We start from the raw sequence: 23219 nt of genomic DNA on the forward strand, positions 1-23219 counted from the left end.
AATCTGTCATTTTCGTTTGTAAAGGGTGTTTTTTTAGAGCTATAGAACTTTAAAGCTAGCGGTGTTAAATCACAAGATCTTGGAGGCCAATTCACAGGTCCAAAACGTGAAATTAGGCGGTCACCAAACGTGTCTTTCAATGAATCGATTGTGGCACGAGCTGTGTGACATGTTGCGCCGTCTTGTTGGAACCACAGCTCCTGGACATCATGGTAGTTCAATTCAGGAATGAGAAAGTTAGTAATCATGGCTCTATACCGATCACCATTGACTGTAACGTTCTGGCCATCATCGTTTTTGAAGAAGTACGGACCAATGATTCCACCAGCCCATAAAGCGCACCAAACAGTCAGTTTTTCTGGATGTAACGGTGTTTCGACATACACTTGAGGATTAGCTTCACTCCAAATGCGGCAGTTTTGTTTGTTGACGTAGCCATTCAACCAAAAGTTTGCTTCATCGCTAAACAAAATAAAATGGACGTAGTGCGCGATACTTATTCCGCACAGAACCATTATTTTCGAAATAAAATTGCACTATTTACAAGCGTTGTTCAGGCGTGAGTCTATTCATGATGAATTGCCAAACCAAACTGAGAATAAATCACTTGACAGCTGTTAAATCGGTCGCCATCTTGAACAGTAATGCCAATTTAAAAATATATACCTCGAAAAAAAACACCCGTTACCTTCAAATTAGGAATACCTTGTATGCAGATGCAGGTATGTGGTCTACAACGGCGCAATTGGTACATGAATAAACAAGCTATATTTTTGTATTTGCAGCTTGTATTTTTGAGCTGGAGCAACAGCTCGTTACAATTCAGCATTCACTGATTTGTTTCTATTTGAAAACAATAATAAAATTCTTCATACACTCCCACCCAGAAACGACCAATTCGAACCGGTAAACATTCTGAATTAATCAAAACGTTTCTCGAACTAATCGAGATGAACAATAATCTATTATTATCCCAAATTTGACCGGACAAAAAATTCCGCAAGACAAATTTGATAGTTGCCTTGAAATGAATCAACAACAGAGTCCGTTGGTGTGGTCAGACAGTCATCTGCGGTATGGTAAGAGGTAAGGTAAGGCATGCCACGGTTTCGAGGCTATTCATAATAATAGAGTATTGTTCGGGTTTAGTGACACTTTCTCTTATCCGGGTGCACGGATATGGGTACCAGATTTTGTAGAGTGAAAGCGACGAGTGTATTCAACTTGACGTCATTTGGTTCCGCTTAGAACCTACGCTCACGTTCGTCTACATAGGGCTGGGCTGGGAGAATAAGAACAATCGGGAGATAGATCTCTAAATTTCATACATTCAACGGTTTATAAAATAGCACTTGTTTAGTTTTACTCATTAAAATTTCATAAGCCAACTGTTTCACCTCTATACTTAACTGGCAAATTGAAAAGTCCCCGCTCTACCATAGTGACACACATTTTTTCGGCAAAATTCGATTTTATTATTCAACATAGTTGCCTTCGAGGGCGATACAGCGATTATAGCGTTCTTCAAACTTTTCGATACCATTTTTGTAGTACGATTTGTCTTTCGCTTCAAAATAGGCCTTAGTTTCGATTACTTCTTCATTGGTGCTAAATTCATTTCTAGCGAGCATTCTTTTGAGGTCTGAGAACAGGAAAAAGTCGCTGGGGGCCAGATCTGGCGAATACGGTGGATGCAGAAGCAATTCTAAGTCCAATTCATGCAATTTTGCCCTTGTTTTCATTGATTTGTGACACGGCGCATTGTCTTGATGAAACAGGACCTTTTTTTCTTCAAATGAGGCCGGTTTTTAACGATTTCATCCTTTGAACGATCCAATAACGGTAATAATAGCTGTTGATGGCAGGCCCTAGCGGATTCCACATCATCAATCTGGGGTCTTCTAGCAGATTTTTTTCAACCAGCACCAATCCTTTCTAGTCTTTGACAAGCGACAGTTGCATAATGGTTTACCTTTAAAAAATAATTAATATTAAACCAAACCATAATTAATATTATTCTGAAAATAATCCCTATTCATAAATTTGACTTCTTGGAGGTTAAAGCGATGAAAGACTCAGAAGAGACAGAATTGAATTGGAACACAGGTATCATCCGTGAGTTCGAGAAATATAGAAATCGTGACAAAAATACACAACAGGCCAATTGAAAAGTCCCCGGTCTACCATAGTAAAAGATTTTTTTGGCAAAATTCGATTTTATTATTCAACATAGTTGCCTAATGCCTTCGAAGGCGATACAGCGATCTTTCAACTTTTCGATACCATTTTTGTAGTACCTACGATTTGTCTTTCACTTCAAAATAGGTCTCGGTTACGGCGATTACTTCTTCATTGGCGCTAAATTTCTTTTGAGGTCTGAAACAGGAAAAAGTCGCTGGGGGCCAGATCTGGCGAATACGGTGGATGCAGAAGCAATTCGAAGCCCAATTCATACAATTTTGCCATTGTTTTCATTGATTTGTGACACGGCGCATTGTCTTGATGAAACAGTACTATTTTTTCTTCGAATGGGGCAATTTTTTAACGATTTCATCCTTTAAACGATACAATAATGCTATATAATAATCGCTGTTGATGGTCTGGCCCTTTTGGAGGTAATAAATGAATTTTATACCTTGCGCATCCCAGAATACTGATGCCATAACCTTGCTAGCTGACTGTTGTGTTTTCCTCGCTTTGGATTATGTTCATCGTGTGCAGTCCACTCAGCTCAAGGGTGGTCCTAGCCTTAAATTTGATAGAATTTTTGATAGAATGATTTCGTACATTGTCTGCTTGAATAGCATATTAAGTGTTAGCTGATTCCATTTTGGGGGGTCATGACCCCCTTGAACACCCCCTGGGACCGCGCTTGACTCAGCTGACTGTCGATTGGACTCCGGAGTGAAATAATAGAGCCATGTTTCATCTATTGTCACATATCGACGCAAAAATTCAGGTTTATTGCACTTGAGCAGCTTCAAACACTGCTCAAAATCATCAACACGTTGTTGCTTTTGATCGATTGTGAGCTCGCGCGGCACCCATTTTACACACAACTTTCTGATTTACAAATATTCGTGAATGGTATGATGTACCTACACGTTCAGATGATATCCTTACAATGTCTGCTATCTCGATCAACTTCACTTTATGGTCATTCAAAATTATTTTGGGAAATTTTTTGGTTTTTTCGTCGGTGACAGCTTTTTTTGGGCGTCCACTGCGTTCGCCGTCTTCGGTGCTCATTTCACCACGTTTAAACTTAGAATACCATTCAATGATGATTGATTTTCCTGGTGCAGCTCCCGGAAACTCTTCATCAAGCCAATATTTTGCTTCAACTGAATTTTTTCCCTTCAAAAAGCAATATTTTATCAGCACACGAAATTCTTTTTTTCCATCATTTTTCAAATAACAAAAGTAGCTACACTCACAACAGAATATCTCTCAAACTAATGGTCGGACTGCTGTCAAATTTTGACACATATCGTTTGAAGACTGGTACTAACTAAAAATCATATGGATTTAATACTAGCACCGCCATCTGTGCATCAGACTGGGGACTTTTCAATTGGCCCAATATAATGTTCCTGAATTGGAGGTACTAAGTAAAATGAAAGATTTCTAAGATAATTTGAAAAGAAAAAGTCCTCTTAATATGGTCCCGCAAACGCTTTGCTTTCGAGATGTTGAAATTCGGTTTTTTTTTCAAGTTTTTTTCTCATAGCACCTTCCCTTCACAACAGTGGCCGTTCCTCAACTCCAGAACTTTTTTTTGTGAACCACTGTTAGTTTAGGGTGTTTATAGGACTTTTTTTCTCAAAATGATCCGAGGAATCTGTCATTTTCATTTTTTTCTTTCGTGTGCCGAAAGACTTTACATGATTTGTGTGAAGAAAAATTTTGCGTCATGATAAGACTTGAAAGAGTATTTCACAGCAAACTCATAAAGACTCTAAAGTCTAGTCATAGATTATTCTTATTCCTTTAGTTCGTTAATGTATTTTGAATCTTTATCATTCTGAAAACTGAATGAATGAAATACAATATTCTACATTAACTGGAGCAGTTAAATGAGAGAAACTCAATAAGTTGGATAAGTTACTATATCGAACTGCATAAAAAGTAGGTGAAGTAAATTCATACCGTACATTTTTGAAGATTAAGAAGAGATTTATTAACTAAGCATTTGTTCCTAACGTTCTCACTAGTTAATTAGTGGATGGTACATTGTTATGGTCCAAATAATACCAATTTTGATTCACTGTATGAAATTTAGTTTATCTTGAATCATTTGATACGTTTCTTATTACAATGATAAGTGATCGACATCGATATGGTCACTTGGTTCTTCAATTCATTGAAGATTAATTCTAGTAGATCTTCAGGTCTAGACTAATTCACAATTCTAAAATTCATAAATCATTCAAAAAATTGCAAATGTATAGTCAGAATACCAGCTATTTTCAATTTTCATTCGATATAAAATTGTCTCACTGTAAGGCTCTGTGAAACATTATTTGTGCAAAAGTCCAACCGTTTCCATTCATGCATATATAAAATATATTGCATCATATAGTCTGCAGAAGATTAAGGAAATGATTTGATCTCATTCGGGATGAAGACATTTTTGCATTTCAGAATATCCAGTGGTGTATATAAGTTTCATGTGAATTCGGTACTGTGCGCACCCCTACTTAAAGAAATCCTGGATCTGCCACTGCTGAGAACTTCCTTGTAAAATAGCCCTAACTTTTGCTATTCTCATCTGATTCTGATTAAATCTGGTGTGGGTATTAGGCTAGTAGTCTAGTATAAAATCCACAGCTTTTCTAGATGAAGGGTCCACGTTGAGCATGAACATTGTTATGGATATTCTGATCGAATAGTACGTGGTTCCATGAAGTTTGGCTCTTTCAGGTGCCTCGCTCATTCTCAACCGGAAAATAAATTGGGATCTCAATATTTCGCTTTCTATTAGAATAATCAAATAAAATTTCGTAGGCATTCAAGCTTTTTCGATCATAAACTCTTCATGCGTATATTGGGTATTCTCGGAAGATAATAGTGACCAAACTGAAATTAACCTACTGCGGAGTGATAACTTTTTAGGGGCGAAGGAATAGGAAGCAAAGTGCCATCTATACCCATTAGCATAATCGGAAAATAAAGATAACTTTTCGGTACCTTCAAACTCATTACATGCTGTCTCAACATTATTCATTGTACATTTTGTTTCAAACTTATTGAAATCAAGCTGAGTGCTCTGGAGGTGTTTTCTTTCCTTTTCTTTGGAGCTCATCATTAAGATGTACGCTTTTATGGCCAATAAACCCATATAATAAACGTAATAACACATTTTATGTAGGTACAACAAATAAAATTTTTAGCATTTCGTTGCATGAGGATATGCACCCACATAAGTTATTTCAGTTAAATATTTGCAGCAATAAATTATTGATGATATAATGAGAAGAACGAAAAAATTTTAATTATATCCTATATACATATACTTTTGAAAAAATTAAACAAAAATAATAATATCAAACCTAATTTTTGTCTTATAGAATCTTTTACCAAAAATTTATCAGAATAGGTATACCTATCATATAAAACAAGTAAATATGTTAAAAGCACCCCGGAGATTTATAAAAATTTTTGGCTGAAAATTTCTGAAATTATATTCATTTTCATGTTTTTTTTTATGATATTTTTATAAGGTGATATTCGATACATAAGTGGAAAAGTAAGCTTTTAGAAGCATATATTGAGGGTTAATATACCCTAGAAGCAGTTATTTAAATACTGAAAACAATTGATTCAAATATTTACTTCGGAAATCCAAAAAATTTCAAAGGAACCGAAAAAACAATACAATTCATTTGGTTTTGGATAATTAATAAATCAAAAACACATTTGCGCATGCGCAATATTATTGAATAATATTGTTCAAATAATAAAAAAATATTATCACGATAATAAATGCAATGAAAGACAAATACAATCTATATATCTCAGTATTCATCTTCAATTTGAAAAAAATTTAGTTTCCACATTTTCCTAACCTCAATAGGAAAGTAATCAAACAAACGCGTTCAGTTTTTTATACCCTGCACGTATGGAATATTTCATGCAATCAAAACAATACTTTTATGCAGTTTTACGCGCATCTTTGATACTAAATAAATAAGTGGTCTTGAAATTTTATCACAATATTAAGCGTCAGTATAATTTGGCACTAATTCTGAAATGTTGCACCAGAAATAGAATAGATTTAACGCATTTTATTTTGCAATATACATAGATCGTGTTGTAATGTGAATAACAAAACTCAATCCAATGAATAAGTTATGAACTGGGGACTACTGATCATATATTTGACCAATTAACAGTTTTATTTCTTTCTGAATTACAATATGATCCTACGAAAGCATTTCTCTCAACAATTAATCTCGAAATTTTCTGATAAAGTTTTGCCTAGAGTGCTTGTCAGATTAAATTCATCTCAAAAACTTGAGGAAGCATATAAAGCAGTAAGAGCAAAATGTGAATGTAAGTACTATTAAGTTAATTTACTGGATATATATACGGATATCCAATTCTGAGCCTTATGAGGTTACCATTACCACAACGTTAAATATGTATCTCAAATTTTCTCTATAGCTAAGAAGCTGCCCAAAGATGTTAATTCGAGTGCTGTTTTTGCCTGCAATGAACTTGATTTAAAGGAAGTGAAAGTGTATGGATTTGACTACGACTACACTTTAGCCTGCTATAAACCTTCACTTGACTATCTTCTATATAACTTAGGAAGGCAAACTTTGATAGAACACTATAAAGTAAGTAAATGGAAGGTTTGAATTATGAAAACATTTTTATTATGGTATATAGCTGATCAGTCAAAGGAGAAACCATTCAGTCAGAAATTAAAATCTGCCTTTCAATACTTATGCAACAGATGATGGTAATGATTCTTGAAAAAAGTCAGTTTCTTATAATTGTCCATAATTATTCCAATTATTATACCAGTCAAAAATTCCAGAAAATTTTTAACATAAAAGTTTCCATTAACCATATAGGTACGTTTCTTAGGTATGTATCGATTTAGCTTCCATCTTTCACTGATTCCAGTATCATATATCCCTAAATTAATTCAGATCCAACACTAGGATTTCATCAAATTTGTAATTCAATATATTTGACATGAATGCATTAATTGCAATGAAAATAGCAATAAACATATTATAACTCAATCATATTTTGATCTGATAATATCATCCTTAGTAACCAACAAAGATCTTTGAACTGATTCCTAGATCTTAGGAACAGAATTAATCGTTATAAAATTGTTTCAGTATCCCAAAGAAATTGCAAATCTTGAATACAAACCAGGTTTTGCAGTTAGGGGCCTTCACTATGATATTCAAAAGGGAGTCCTAATAAAATTGGATTCTTTCCTACAGATCCAATTTGGAGCTGTATATAGAGGACTTAAGCCATTATCTAACGAAGAAGTCCTTCAGCTATACAAAAATCGAATATTACCAATTGCTTATGTGGAAGGAAATCGTAATTCTTCGGTGAGGAAAAGCGGGAAAACAAATTGGTTAGGAATTTAAAATTACTTCAAATTACAGGATGGCCAATCTCAAATGATCCAATTAGCTGATCTTTTTTCTGTGCCAGAAATGTGTCTCATTTGTGATGTTACAGACTATTTTGAAAGAAATCATATAGATTATCACCCTGAAATTTTATTCAGAGATGTGAAGGTAAGCAACACTAAAAAATCACTTATTATTTATCCTTTCCTGCATACATCAGAGAGACAATTTCTCTGACATACAGACGAAGAAGAAGAAGAGCTTTGTTGAAATCATAGACCTAATATCCATATTAGGTCTATGGTTGAAATCAATGAATAAAGGTTAGTTTTTTATAACCACAAAAAAATACAATTGTCTTCAGTAGTTTTTATCTTATATTCAGTTTAAGAAATAATAAGAACAAAAAAATAGATATGATCATCCCTTTATTTAGGTTGTCTCAATCCCCGGATACAGTCACTCTGCAAATCACAGCCAAATACATAAAACTGAAAGACTTAGAGTTGATCGTTGAGGGTGAAGAGATATTTTTTTATTGTAAACCGTATCATTTGAAATTGCACCTACCTGGGTCTCTAGACAGTGAAATATTGAATTCTAAATACGATGTAGACTCTGGACTCTTAACATTCGAAATGAGGAAAACTACACCAGGGGAGAATTTCAAAAATTTAGACCTCATTACACGACTATTAGCTCCAGTAGAAGAAAAAAAGAAAACCGATAAGATATTGATATTGGATGATGAACATAATGTTTTGTGGGAGGATACTCCGGAAACTTCATTTGAATATGGCTTCGCCATGAAAGGATTATATGATTTTCATCGTGTAATTGATGAATATGGTGATATCATCAAAGTTGACCCTAGAAAGATAGATATAGAAGAACGTTTCAAGTTAATGAGATTAGAAGAATGCCAAAAATTTAATGCTGATCATTACATAGCTGATTTTGTGGAAGAGGAATCACTTATTCAGGAACTTGTAGATCTAGAGTCTCCTTGGAGTTCCAAATCAAAAAGCTCTTTGGAATTTGACGATTCAGAAATTGAAATATTGAAAAATTTATCTAACAAGAACTACAATCTTTCAGAAGAACAAAGAAAATATTGTTACTACAGCCTCATTGATATTTTATTTGCATATTGCTATGATTCCCGAACCACATCTTTTGAGGGAAATTCAGAATCCGGATGGACTATTCTTGAGATATCTGCTTCTCTTAGATGGCTTATTGGTTTTAAAGATGCAAAAAGCACTCTTTTGAGCGCTTATAGACGAAGTTTGATATATCCATTATACCGCAATTTTAACTTGTGCAATAAAATACTTTCAGATTTGAAGACTATTCTTGCCTTAGGAGTAAAGGGCATTGTGAAATGTTTTTTGGAAATTTACAACATTTTTCTTTCTGGCGATGAGTGTCGCTACATTCTAAATGACATTTTCATAAAAGATTATTTGGTGTATATGGCAAAATGGAGTGAAGAAGAGTGGAATAATGTAGTGAAAGAAGTTTCAGATATAGTGATCGATAAAAAGGATTTGAATATGTCCCTTTATGAGATTGAGAGAGATTTTTTGACTAAAGTGTTACAAGTTAATGAATTAGATTCTGATGATGAAGTCGAAAATGAAGAGGAAATCACAAAGGACTTAGAAAAAATATTCACGGAGAAATTAGTGTTGGTTGAAAAGGAACTTGAATTACAGAAAAATCCAACTTCCACAAAGTAATGATAATGATGAGTTTGTTGATTCCTGATTTCTAAAATTTTCATTGAATATAGAATGCATATTACAGAAAAAGTTTTTTTTTTGTCATTCTTACTTTCAATCCCATTGATAATGATAATTAGCAAAGTTTATGTAATCAATATTAACAAAAAGGTTATTCCAATAAGAAACCTGTTATCAAAACTTCTCTGAAAATTTTTTACTGAATTAGGAATGGTGCTAGTAGTTTTATTTTATCTTCACTGCACCAAATTACAAACCTAAAAGATACGTGTTCTTTGAGACCTGGAGTTTGATAATGTCAGGTGTATCACACCTTATAGAAAGTAGTTTTTTTTTTAAAAAGAAAAGTTAACATTTTCAACTTTGAGCATGTATTAGTAACAAGTACTCAATTTTTTGTGAGTATCTGTATGATACTATGCATTTATCTTTAATTTGTTTATTCATAGGCTTCTATCAGATTTTCTCATCCTGTGATGCATTCTATTGTCTCTCAAAATGTGTCTGAATACATTGAAGCTCATGATTTGAAACCTCTTTTTGCCAGACTGAAAGAAGCTGATAAAAAGCTATTTTTAGTGACTAACAGCCCTTACAAATTTGTGTGAGTACATTACAACATAAAGTTTGTTTAATTTAATTTATTTGAGGATTTTGTCATTTTCTAGAAATAAAGGAATGGAGCACTTAGTAGGTTATAATTGGAAGGACTATTTTGATGTGGTTATAGTGCAAGCTAGAAAACCAAAATTCTTCACAGATATATCCAGGCCTATCAGAGTTTTCGATGAACAAAGTGGAATGCACATATGGGATAAAGTAAATAAATTGGAGAAAGGTGTCATATATTATGAGGTGACTAGTTAAATATATTTCGACCAAATATCAATATCATTTTGTATATTCCTTTGAACGTAATATTCATATGTTATGCTTATCATAATTTCTTGCACACTGAATATTGATTAGCACCTCTCTGTTGTAACTGTTTAATTGTGTTTTCAGGGAACTGTTAAACAGCTTCAAGAACTCACAGGTTGGAGAGGTCATCAAGTTCTTTATTTCGGTGATCATCCTTATAGTGATTTGGCAGACGTTACTCTTGAACATGGATGGAGGACTGGAGCAATCATAAACGAACTAACGGTGAGTTATATGAAACTGAACAGAGGAATTTTTATAGATGTTCGAAGGGAATACTTAATTTTTTTTTTTATTTCAGCATGAAATAGCTACACTGAATAATCCACAATTCAAGAAAGATGCGAATTGGCTTCAAATGTTAACTCAACTCATTGAAGATCATCAAGATTACGAAGGGCCAGAAGCAGAAGTAATTTTATCGAAATGGATGCAGGAAAGAGACAAACTAAGGTATGTTTTCGGGTTTAGTAAAGCAGCTTTCTCGTAAACTATGCATCTTTTCGAAAAAGTAACATTTCAAAAACTCCTATCATAAATAACAAAATTATTTTTATCTTCAAAGACCAATTATTTACTTATTAGTTATTCCTTTTTATGAGCTTCCGACATATTTATGTACATCTCTCATGTAACTTCATACTTTGACTTTCCATTATATTCAATAAAATTCATGATAATTTTTGTCCATAGGAATAATATCAAGTGTGTATTCAACGAACAATTTGGCAGTGTATTTCGAACCTACCACAATCCAACATATTTTTCAAGAAGACTATTTAGATTTGCAGATATATATACATCGAATATAAGCAATTTAATGAATTACTCAGTAAATCACACCTTTTACCCAAGGAGAGGTGTGATGCCACATGAATACATTTCCTACTTTGTTTAGTAGTCCATTATTTAATTTTTAATTATTTCACTTATATTAAGTATTTTTTTTATCTTAAAATGATCATTTCAACAGTGCAATGATTGAGTTATCTGAACCACTATCCCTTGAACACAATCACGATAAAATTAAAAAACTCAGGGATTCAAAAATGGACTGAAATATTCCATGAAGTCTTTTTATTTAGCCAGTTTTGTTCTTGAACGGTGTTGATTTCTTATTATTCGTTTCATGAATAATAATTATTATTGAGTTTATTTTAAAGCTTAAATGGAATTATTGTTAAAACTTCTATTGTATGAAGGTCAGGAATTGTTTTCTTTTAAAAATCCATACCTCCATAATATCAGAAAATATTTTCAGATTCTACTTTATCCATTTATATGGGTGAATAACATTTGAATAGAAATATTTTGGCTGTGTATTTTATTGAGTGTCCAAAGAAAATGTGACAATAATATATAGTTGGTACTTAAAAGTGAAAAATGTAGACGATATCTTTACATACCTAGAAGTTAAAATTAATAAATTGCAAGCTAAAGAAAACAAATGAGGTTCAAGCTGTGACAATTTTTGTAGGGGACAATATGAAATTCTATATAATTATAAAAGCTTTAGTTGGTCCTGCATAATGAAATGTAGATGAAGATTAATTATTTCTCAATATTACTAATTATGTGATAAATAGCTAGTTTCAAATGTTACTTATATTATATTTTGCTGAAATAATTGCCCTTAAGATTTTAATTATATCAATTATTTGGATTAACACAAGAATTTATAGGCAGTAAAATGATTTGAATTTATCAAGAGTCTTTTGGAGTCACATTGTAGTCTAATGAATCGTTTAGAGTCTTAATTTAGTGATATGTACCACATTTTATTATTATTGAACAGAAGTATTCAAGTAATGGAAAACATTTAAAAAAACTGATATACAATAATGTAGTTGAATATGATTCTTTAAATTTATGTAAAATATTGTATCAATAAACATATCTTGAAGAATGATAATAACTCTACTTAATGTGAATTCATTGGGTAATCAATTTTATTCAAATTATACATTGAAGATGTTTTCTCTGTATAATGGTATATATATGACGTGAATTTTTCCCTAAGAAATATCTCTAATTTTGAGTGGGATTTTATAAGAACTCCTTTGTTCGGCAAAAAATTATTACTGTTCATTAATCATTATTAACGATTTTTCCATAACAATTTCGAATCAAGTTAGATTTTGGATGATTTTTAAAAATTTTAATTGATTTTTTATTGTCAATTATAATCAAAAAATGGTATCTGGCATAGGATTTCTCAATTTCAAAGGAAAATCACACCAAAAAAATATTCAAAATGTCACCATTTATTCACAGCAAAAATACATTCAATAAAGAATCAAAAAGGTACACTACCATCATCGGTGGCAATTTCCCAAATTTTTTCCTTGTTTTTTTTGCAAAAACGAGGCTATTAAACCTTTGGGTGTTTTGGTGACAGAAAATTTTCGCTTAAATATAAAGAATTGCCTTGACCATCGGCACTCAAGTTTCTCCTTAAAATGTAATTATAAAATATTTTGGATACATTTTCTAGGCGAAAATGTTTGTCCCAGGCAACTTAAAAACTTGATATGAAAAAATTTTAAGACAAAAGCTTTCTGCTATCAATTTCTTCCTACAAAAACTCAAAATTTCTTGGGATTATTTGAGAGAAAAAATGTTCACGAATCACTTTCGAAAGTTAACATCATGACGAATTGTCCAAGCTGAATACCTATCTGCAATCAGTTTCTTCCTAAAACAGACATTTTGTAGAAAAATAATGCAAAATTTAACATCTAATTGTGTTGAACTACAACACATTTAAGCTGTTCATTTCTCCGTTTTTGAATGTCAATCAGAAACAAATGGATCTAATGACAAAAATAAATATAAAATGACAGGAGATGTGAGAATCTGTGGTTGAATATTTCTATGAATTTATTAGTTATCAAAAAATCCACCTAAAAAGCGATCGCCACGCCATATATTACTCATTACATTAGAACCATTGGCTTTAAGTGTCGAACATTTCACAGTTGATTTTAAAATTCTGGGCCAATGTTGTCTAATAATCCGTAGCCGTATTAACACCCTGATGCCCCGATGGTCTTTTCTGATCATATCTCTTACACTCATTTGAGGTTTTGAGGATGTCATTTATGTTTCGTGGATGTTTAATACACTCTCATCCAAAGATTAAGGATCTTGCTCTCATCATAATCAATTTAATAACGAATAGTAATTAGGTCTGCTACGACCACAACTCTCCCAACTGGTTAGAATTTTGAATTTTTATGTCATTACTATTTCAAAACAAAAATCCTATCGTTAATTCCATGATTTATTCATTTAGTTCTAAATTATTATTGGATGACCCCTGTATACGGTTGAAAACTTTTTGGTCACCCCAAATTTATTCATGAGGTTTGGTCGCCACCCAAACAAGCGATCGCAGCGCCATATTTCCAGTTCATTTTGTCCAACTTTTGCGGAAAAAGGCTGAACTAACGTAAGAATTGCCTACTAATTTGCAGCCTCGGAAATTTCATGGGTATAGACCTAGGAAATTTTTTGAACTTGTTTTTTGTGGTGGATTTTAATTTTTAGGAATTCTTTTGTACGACAAAATATGATTCAACAAATATTTATGTTAGGTTTTTTTTATTTTCATCGTCCAGAGACAAATGAAAATTGAAGAAATATGATACAATTCGGTTGAATTTTTTGATTAAAATTTCACCAATAAAGAGTATGGTTTCATTCATTTTCATTTTGATCATAGTATCCTATGTGAATTTACAATATGAATGATAGCCTAATTTTTGTTTTCTTCCTGATATTGGTTTTCCTTTGCATTGGAAGTCAATGTAGTTGTTTTCTTTTACCTGAGAATTACAATTACAGAATTTCCTCAATTATATTAATTCAATAGAAGACTGATTCTTCTTCAGATTTCAACTGTTCTGCTCAACTGGAGGATTCGTATCTACGAGAACCCTCTAACGCCAATGGTATTTCAATTTTTGAGGAAAATATCAAATTTAATTGTTTACAAAAAATGTATAAACTTAATTTCTCAGAATCCTAAAAACATCCAGAATTCCATATTATTTCGAAAATTTTCAAATGTTTTAATCGTTGAAAATGTGTTATCATATTTCGCCGTTCCTAAGAAAAAATCGATATTCCTCACAAAAAAACCAGTTAAAAAAAATTCGAGAAACTTCCTAGGTCTAGACCCATGAAATTTTCCAGCCTTCAAATTAGTAGGTGATGAAGTTGGACAAATTGAACTGAAAATTTGGCGCTGCGATCGCTTGTCTCGAATGCGACAAAAAATTCGAAAAATGTGAGTTGTCCGAAAAGTTTTCAACTAAAAAAAAATTTCAAGTTTAAAGGGTCGACTAATAAACATATTCAATTTAATAATGACATGCACGATACACCCCCTCATAATTGAGGAAATGGTAGAAATCCAGGGTAACATGAATATTTAACTCCTAATGAAACTCCATCATCAAGGTTCATTATCATCAGTAGTTACAGAAGACGACCAATACCAATACGAATTATAGGGAGAACACCACTGTTTTATAATTATCATGCTCGCTTTACGATCACTTGAACGTAATTTAAAATAAATAAAACACATATGCTTATCAGCGTTTTTATTATTATTTTCCTAAATTATATATACAAGAATATTTACAAGGAGAAATATACAGGATAGATAAATTTAAATTATTAATTAAAAATTAGTACCTGATCTCTGGGATCGTAATTTAAAATAAGGTTCGCTAATCGTTACTTAAAGCTAAAGGTTTCAATGTATTGAGTAATATACAATGGCAAATGGCATGGCGATCGCTTTTAAGCGGATATTTTGGTAACTAAATAAATTCATAGAAATATTCAACCATAGATTTTCTTATGACCTGTCATTTTGTATTTATCATACCGTAATTTCTGCTCAAAATTGAAAAGAAAGAGGGACACGCATCAGATGCAATGTGAAATATTTGTTGAAATTGTTATGAATAAAATAATTATTCGTAATAATATGTTTGGATGTCATATCTGTCATTCGTCTTTGTGAGAGCAAATGGTATAAAAAAAACTCTTACTTAATATTGAATACCGTGCCCAGTGTTGAAAGTTGACACTATTATAAACAAATGGCGATTACTATCCTCAATTTTGAAATTTTCATTAAGTGTCCGTACTAGACTTAAGATTTGCAAATTTAACATGCTTTTAGGGATTTCATCTCTGCATCAATTGAATATGAAATATTTTATCTGTAAATTAAGACTTCATAAATGACCATTATTTCCTCTGATAGTATCTTAAGATTTTAAAAAATATGTGAAAAAAATGGCCTCTAATTCATACAGGTATTCAATCGATATTATATATTGACACACCCCTATAATAAACATTATCATTTCAGGGTAGAATGGGTAGAAATAATAGAGCCCAAAACTGGGGAACATATGTATGCCAATTTAGCTACAGGAGAATGTGTTTGGGACCCACCTGAAGGAGTACCTGTTAAACGTACAGATTCAAATCAATGGTGGGAACTCTTTGATCAAAATACTGCTAGGTTCTATTACTATAATGCCACAACACAACGTACTGTATGGCACAAGCCTACTAACTGCGATATTATACCATTGGCTAAGCTTCAAACTCTGAAACATAACACAGATTGTACTCCGACACAAACTAGTAATCAGTCTACCCAAACAGGTCAGTGGCTAGTATTAAGTAAAGCAGCATATTTTATTGATTTCAATCCCAAATTATTAAAATTCATCCTGTGTCTTGTCGAAAGTCAATGGATTTTTAGATGATTTTTTTATATTTAACGTATTCTTTCATAAATACAATAATTCACTGAGTTTAAAAACTTTTGGTGGGTGTTATTCAGTCATAAAGATTTACATAAATAGGAAAAAAGAAATTGAACTATTTTAGTTTGATTAGATTTCGTTTTTTATGATGATTTATAATTCATATTCTCATTAAACTACTTGCATTAGGATTATCTTCTTTGAATTGGAACATTTAGAACCCTTTGAAAATTTCACAATATTCTTTATAAAAGTGAAAGAATATATGAACTAATTTTTCCACCAATGACTTCCTAATTATTTTCTTCATTTTATATTACTGTAGTGACTATAATTCCAAAATATAAATCTAAAATTATATCACAAACGATGAGAAATTATGTCAATTTCAGCTGAATGAAATCATGAACTATGAACAATTTTTTTACTGAAAGAAATTTATTTCTGGTCTGAAACCTGTAATTCGTTAATGTGATGTTTTGATTTTATATTATGGTGAATTATCTTGAATATTTTTTTAGGCAAGGGTCAGATGCTGAGCTTGTCTGCTAGCACTCCTCAACTTAGAAGAAAGTCTAGTGATCTATGCAGAAGTAGTAGTTTTAGTCAACATGGAGCTGAAGCACCTCTTTATTCCAATTGGCATGATTCTCATCTACTCCCCCTTGAACATTTCTTGTTGAACAATAGTCGTGATTCTGATAGTGAACATTCTGATAGCGGAAGTGAATCTCTAACAGGTCATGAGCCGGATAATGAAGATTCTGATCAATCGGAAGGCAGCTATTTACCTCATAGATTATCTCATCGCCCTGTAGAATATTTGAATCTCCCAACAGGTGGGTGGCTACAGAATTTTCAAATTCACTGCTCTAAGTTATTAATGCATGACTTAACAACCATTTTAAATAGTTAATTTTTGTTGGATCTCGGACAATAACTACTTTCTTCAGTTATAGTTCCAACATTCCAACAGTCATATATTGTAATGAAAAGAAATATCCATTTGTATTTCATGAGCACAAGATTGCTTCATAATAAGTGAATGCGTTAATTTCTTGAAGTCTATTTGACGTTATTTGATACTTCAACCTTAATTTTCTCAACTAGCTTCAAGTGAACCACGAAATAAAGAAACAGATACCAAAGACAGCAGACTTCCAGCTCCAGCCTTGAAACCATCTGCTGAGCCCCCTTTGCAACCAGAAAGAGAAGCTGATATGGAAAAATTTGCTGCTGATAATCTGAATCTTGGGGGAAGGGGTCTCTTCAGACGAAAGGCCAGTGTTCGTGATCTTCTCAGCTGGTCGGAAAGGAGTCTTCAGAGACCCTTGCTGGCATCCAGTAAACCAGTTGCAAGACAAGCATTAGAGATGTTCAGACAAGTGCAAATGTACATGGGGGATCGGAAGGCAAGGCCTGGAACTTCCCTGAATTCTCTAGTTATGGATATATTGGGAACAGCGCATGCACAACCACTACTTCGAGATGAACTTTTTGTGCAGTTATGCAGGCAAACTACGGATAATCAAAGGCGCGAATCGTTGCTAAGGGGGTGGGAACTTTTAACTATTGCATTATCTTTTGTACCTCCAAGCCCGGTGTTCCAACCAGCTTTGCTTGGTTACCTGAATCGCCACAGAGATCCTTCCTTCTCAAGAGTTTTTCCTGATGTCAATAGGTGGCCTATTCATGTTCAGGTAAGATCAACTTCTATCTGTTTATAATTAATATAATTTTTGAGCGCTATTAGGATAATTGAAAAGTCCCCGGTCTGATGCTCAGATGGCGGTGCTAGTATTAAGTCCATATGATTTTTTTAGTTAGTACCAACCTTCAAACGATACGTGTCAAAATTTGACATCAGTCCTACCATTAGTTTATGAGATATTGCGTTGTGAGTGTAGCTACTTTTGTTATTTGAAAAAAGACTGAAAAAAAGAATTTCGTGTGGAGAAAAAATATTGCTTTTTGAAGGGAAAAAATACAGTTGAAGCAAAATCTTGGCTTGATGAAGAATTTCCCTGGTCTGCACCAGGAAAATCAACCATCATTGATTGGTATTCTAAGTTGAAACATGTTGAAATGAGCACCGAAGACGGCGAACGCAGTGGACGCCCAAAGGAGGCTGTCACCGACAAAAAATTCCAAAAAGTTGAATGACTGTAAACTGAAGTTTATCAAGATAGCAGACATTGTGAAGATTTCATCTGAATGTGTACATCATATCATTCACGAATATTTGTACATGAGAAAGCTGTGTGCAAAATGGGTGCCGCGCGAGTTCACAATCGATCAAAAGCAACAACGTGTTAATGATTCAAAGCAGTGTTTGAAGCTGTTCAGTGCAATAAACCTGAATTTTTGCGTCGATATGTGACAAGGGATGAAACATGGCTAAATAATTTATCTCCGGAGTCCGATAGGCAGTCAGCTGAGTAGACTGCACACGATGAACCGAATCCAAAGCAAGGAAAAACACAACAGTCAGCTGTCAAGGTTATGGCATCAGTACTATGGGATGCGCAACGTATAATATTCATTGAGAACCTCCTGCCTGACTGAAGGGCCTGACCATCAACAGCGATTATTATATACCGTTATTGGATCGTTCAAAGGATGAAATCGTTAAAAACCGGCCTCATTTGAAGAAAAAAAGTTCCTGTTTCATCAAGACAATGCGCCGTGCCACAAATCAATGAAAACAATAACAAAATTGCATGAATTGGGGTTCGAATTGCTTCTGCATCCACCGTATTTGCCAGATCTGGCCCCCAGCGACTTTTTCCTGTTTCAGACCTCAAAAAAAATCTAGCGCCAATGAAGAAGTAATCGCCCTAACTGAGACCTATTTTGAAGCGAAAGACAAATCGTACTACAAAAATGGTATCGAAAAGTTGAAAGATCGCTGTATCGCCTTCGAAGGCAACTAGGTTGAATAATAAAATCGAATTTTGCCAAAAAAAATCTTTTACTATGATGGTAGACCGGGGATTTTTCAATTGGCCTGTTATGTATTTTTGTCACGATTTCTATATTTCTCGAACTCACGGATGATACCTGTGTTCAATTCTGTCTCTTCTGAGTCTTTCATCACTTTAACCTCAAAAGGTCAAATTTATGGATAGGGATTATTTTCAGAATAATATTAATTATGGTTTGGTTTAATATTAATTATTTTTAAAGGTAAACCATTATGCAACTGTCGCTTGTCAAAGACTAGAAAGGATTGGTGCTGGTGGAAAAAAATCTGCTAGAAGACCCCAGATTGATGATGTGGAATCCGCTAGAAAGCAAATATTTCAAGCAAGTTTGTTTGGTAATACTTTGAGGGAAGTTCTGCAACTTCAAGCTAGTCGTTGGCCGAACAGAAGACTTCCCTGGCCTCAAGTTGAGCTTTCTCAACAAGTACTTCGTCTGCAAGGATTAAGTACTGAAGGTAATACAATATTACAAAATTTCTGATGAATCACATTAAAATTCCTTATTGGAGGCTTGAACAAAAAACATTTTTTCACAATTCCAAAAAAAATTAGTATAATTCATGAAATGTAAAAATCGCATTTTTTTTCGTTCTGTATTTTCCGGAAGTCACAGACTCACACAGTGAGGAATTGCGGTTTTTCCTCATTTAAGGTTCTTCCTCGATAACTCTTAAAATATTCATTTTAGGTATAGGGTTTGCTTAAGTAACCCCCACTATTTTTGTACGCGGAATTGACTGAAATAATAAAAAATATAGGTTTTAATTCGAAAATCTTGAGTTTTGATGAATTTTAGTTATCCAAGTTCATGATCTTCTTCTAAACACCGTGTAGATTTTTGGTCCAAGCAGCAAACAGTCTTATAATACTACTTATTTGCAGAATCGAAAAAGGAAAAAAATTAGGAAAAAAACCTTTTCTGCCGAAATATTCAAAAAAATGTGAGTCCTCATCGTCACCATTTTTTTCGTAAGAATTCCATTAACTCATGAATCGTTGAGTCCATAACTTGGGTAAAAACCCAAGTTATGACATATTGCCGAAATTGGCATCAAAATTGCTATCTAATGATGCAATAATATACTGGGTGTACCATTTGAAATAAGGAAGTAGTAGTCTGTTTACGGTATAACCGGAAGTTGTAGAGATTTGAAATATTTTAGGGAGAAAGATCATTGTCTCAAACCCCAATATGCAAATTGTCAGCTCAAAATTATGATTAGTTTTCCATAAACGTTTAATAGGCCATCCTGGTGAATCACCCTGTATAAGTGTACAGGTATAGCTAATGCTTAAAAAAACTAATGTAAATGCTTGAATGATGAAGTGTAAATTTTTCGTTCAAGGTATATTTCGTGTCTCAGCTGATGTTGACGAAGTGAACAGACTGAAAGCTCAGATGGACCGATGGGAACTGTGCGAACCTAGCGATGCTCATGTTCCGGCAAATCTGTTGAAGCTCTGGCTGAGAGAATTGTATGAGCCTCTAATACCCGATTCTCTTTATCCAGAGTGTGTAGCTGAACCAATGACACCACGCAGAGCTTGTGATCTAGTATTACGTTTACCAACATTGCACAGATTAGTATTGTGTTATCTGATAAGATTTCTTCAAACTTTTAACAAGCCAGATGTTATACAGCATACTAAGATGGATGCTTCCAATTTGGCCATGGTTTTCGCTCCAAATTGTCTGCGTTGTATGGCGAGTGATCCACGCACTATGTTCGATAATGCAAGAAAAGAAATGACTTTTATGAGATATCTAATACAAGAACTTGATACCGAGTGTGTGAGAGATATGATGTGACCTATACTTGTATATAACGTATTTATATAATGAAGCAGTACATTTTGTATAATGCAATAGAAATTATAGGTTTCATTAATCAATAAGGGTTGAAAGTGTTATTGATTTTTCACTTTCTTTTCATTGTAGATAAGCAATTATAAGCAGGTTTTTGAAGATTTCTTGTTTGGGTTCGAAAATTTTTAAGCTCAAAACGATAAATGCAATCTTGTATTCTAATTTTTAGGATTTCATCCATCATAAATTTCGACAATTCAATTAATGAGATACACCCTTTAGGTGTATGTATTGTTGCCAATATTGACATTTCTAATTTGTTGCCAAAGTGCCAATAATTTGCACATAATTTTTAAATTGTCTAGAAAAACTTATGAATCATTTGCTGGTTTATTACAAAATACAAATGATTCTTTACTGGACCTTTAACAGTTCATATTGAACAGAAGTAATAGAAGATATATCGCCACAAGTATTTCCAGCAATATTATTTATTAAACTTGAATGATATATTCAAGGTGACTCGACTAATATCAGAAAAACATTTAGATAGTACGATTTTAGTTTCAGGTGGAAAATTTTGCATCATTTTTACTTTGACAGTGGTATGTATACGTTCCTTACCAAAAAACAAAAAAAATTTCACAAATTGACCAAATATCGAAAAACCGCATGTAATGGAAATTTAAAACACATTTTCTATGTGAGCTGAAGAGGCTATTAAGACTTGTACATACTGAAGTTGAAATATACTAGCATTTTTTGAAGCAGTTATCACCTCCCATCTCAAGGTTTTTTGAGCCATCTTGTAGAAGGAATAAAATGTTCAAAATTTAAAAGAGAATTATATAGATTTCAAAATATGTGACTATTAGAGGAACATGGTGTTTCTATCAATACACCAAAAGAACCAAATAATCGATATTGTTTCTTCATGCAATTATTCCAAAGCTTATACAATATTCATTTAGAGGTAATTTGTATTGCGTACAGGCTGAATTGTAGAACAAATTATAATTTTTTTCCTGAATTTGTGAGCAAGTTCTTATATTTCATTAATATTGTTGAATTTTCACAGGTTATTTTATCTGTTTTGTTTTAATAATTATATGACAAAGAATATTTCGAAATTTTTTCATAAATGCTACATATTTCAACAATTTTCAGTCGTAATAGTTTTAGTAATAAATAATTGAATTTTTCTAAATTCCACGAATTAGATTTTTATTCATTGTTCTCTTTACAATTTGTCAGATTTTCGAGAATTCTATGAGGAACAGGCTTGATGAATGTTTTAAATATTTGGAAAACTACCTTAAAAATATCGCAATGCTTCAATTTTTCTCATGAGCCCTATTTGATCTGATGCAACTCCTTTATAATCTCACATATCATGGCGAAGTTTGTTTAGAAAATTTTCTGCTTCATTAATGCAGATCTATTATCAATTCAACGTCTATTTTTGAGACGCCAATTGAAGATTTGGAGTAAATTTACCATTGTCATCATTTTTAGTATGTGAATATCAACTGAAATTTTTCCTTTAAACATTATAGCTTTCCACAATATACATATAAACTTTATTAAAAACTGACAATATATTTGCTTATTATTTTATATTCATTTGTATTATAGATTTGTATATTTTCATAGTAAACTTTTCAGATTTTATTTAATGATGATATAAAGAGGGCTTTCTCTTTGTTGAGTATTATGGAAAATTAACTAGTCCTAGTTATTACTTATAAAAAATTGAACTGTCAATCTTTTTAGGTTTATATGTTGTTTTAATTACGAATAAATCTCGATGAAAATTATTATATTCGTTTATTTTACTAAGCTAAAAACAACTGTGTCCACAGGTTGTGTTGCACTTCGATAATTGGTTCCAAATTCAAAAGAAATTGCATTAAAATGATATAATTATTTCGCCTCCTCTCCAATTATATTTGAATGCTGTAATTTCACATTTCATTCATTTACTGATTGGCTATCATTAAAAACTAATGATTTTCTTCATTTTATCATCTAGTTTTGACTGGAGAATCTATTTGTTGTGTCTTTGAATCATATTTTTTTCTTTCCACAGTTGTTGGGAAATTTTTAAATCCAATAAAACCTTCTATTTCAACTCTGAATCTACCCCAGAAATAAATTGATATCAACCAATGATTTTCATTAAAATCAGTAGGAATGGTACTAAAGTTACTAAAAAGTACTAAGAAGGCAGTGGTTTCAAAATTAACAAATTTCGGAATGCTAATAGTGGTAAGATGAAATAAGTTTATAGATTCATCAAGTAACTTTATAAAGTAATAAAATAATGTTGTTGCCCTGTATTCAGAACCAAAAATTTC

General features: G+C 32.6%; 3 protein-coding genes across 3 annotated transcripts; all 3 read left to right on the forward strand.

The window, feature by feature from the left end:
• Positions 1-6081: 6081 nt before the first annotated feature.
• On the forward strand, positions 6082-12250 carry LOC123686441 (5'-nucleotidase domain-containing protein 3). Its single transcript, XM_045626582.1, has 9 exons — positions 6082-6555; positions 6667-6842; positions 7359-7583; positions 7641-7775; positions 9802-9956; positions 10021-10207; positions 10358-10498; positions 10575-10726; positions 10967-12250. The coding sequence occupies exons 1-9, from the start codon at positions 6420-6422 to the stop codon at positions 11169-11171; spliced, it is 1512 nt and encodes a 503-aa protein (XP_045482538.1). The 5' UTR covers positions 6082-6419; the 3' UTR covers positions 11172-12250.
• On the forward strand, positions 7743-9421 carry LOC123686442 (protein SHQ1 homolog). Its single transcript, XM_045626583.1, has 2 exons — positions 7743-7872; positions 7911-9421. Exon 2 carries the CDS (start codon positions 8024-8026, stop codon positions 9347-9349), a length of 1326 nt encoding a protein of 441 aa, XP_045482539.1. The 5' UTR covers positions 7743-7872; positions 7911-8023; the 3' UTR covers positions 9350-9421.
• A 3104-nt stretch (positions 12251-15354) lies between the features above and the next one.
• LOC123686439 (rho GTPase-activating protein 39) lies at positions 15355-22679 on the forward strand. The gene is made up of 6 exons (XM_045626579.1): positions 15355-15609; positions 15666-15967; positions 16593-16910; positions 17182-17771; positions 19258-19510; positions 20402-22679. Exons 1-6 carry the CDS (start codon positions 15590-15592, stop codon positions 20863-20865), a joined length of 1947 nt encoding a protein of 648 aa, XP_045482535.1. The 5' UTR covers positions 15355-15589; the 3' UTR covers positions 20866-22679.
• Positions 22680-23219: the final 540 nt, after the last annotated feature.

The sequence above is a fragment of the Harmonia axyridis genome, chromosome X (assembly GCF_914767665.1).
Source record: "Harmonia axyridis chromosome X, icHarAxyr1.1, whole genome shotgun sequence".
NCBI classification, from domain to species: domain Eukaryota; kingdom Metazoa; phylum Arthropoda; class Insecta; order Coleoptera; family Coccinellidae; genus Harmonia; species Harmonia axyridis.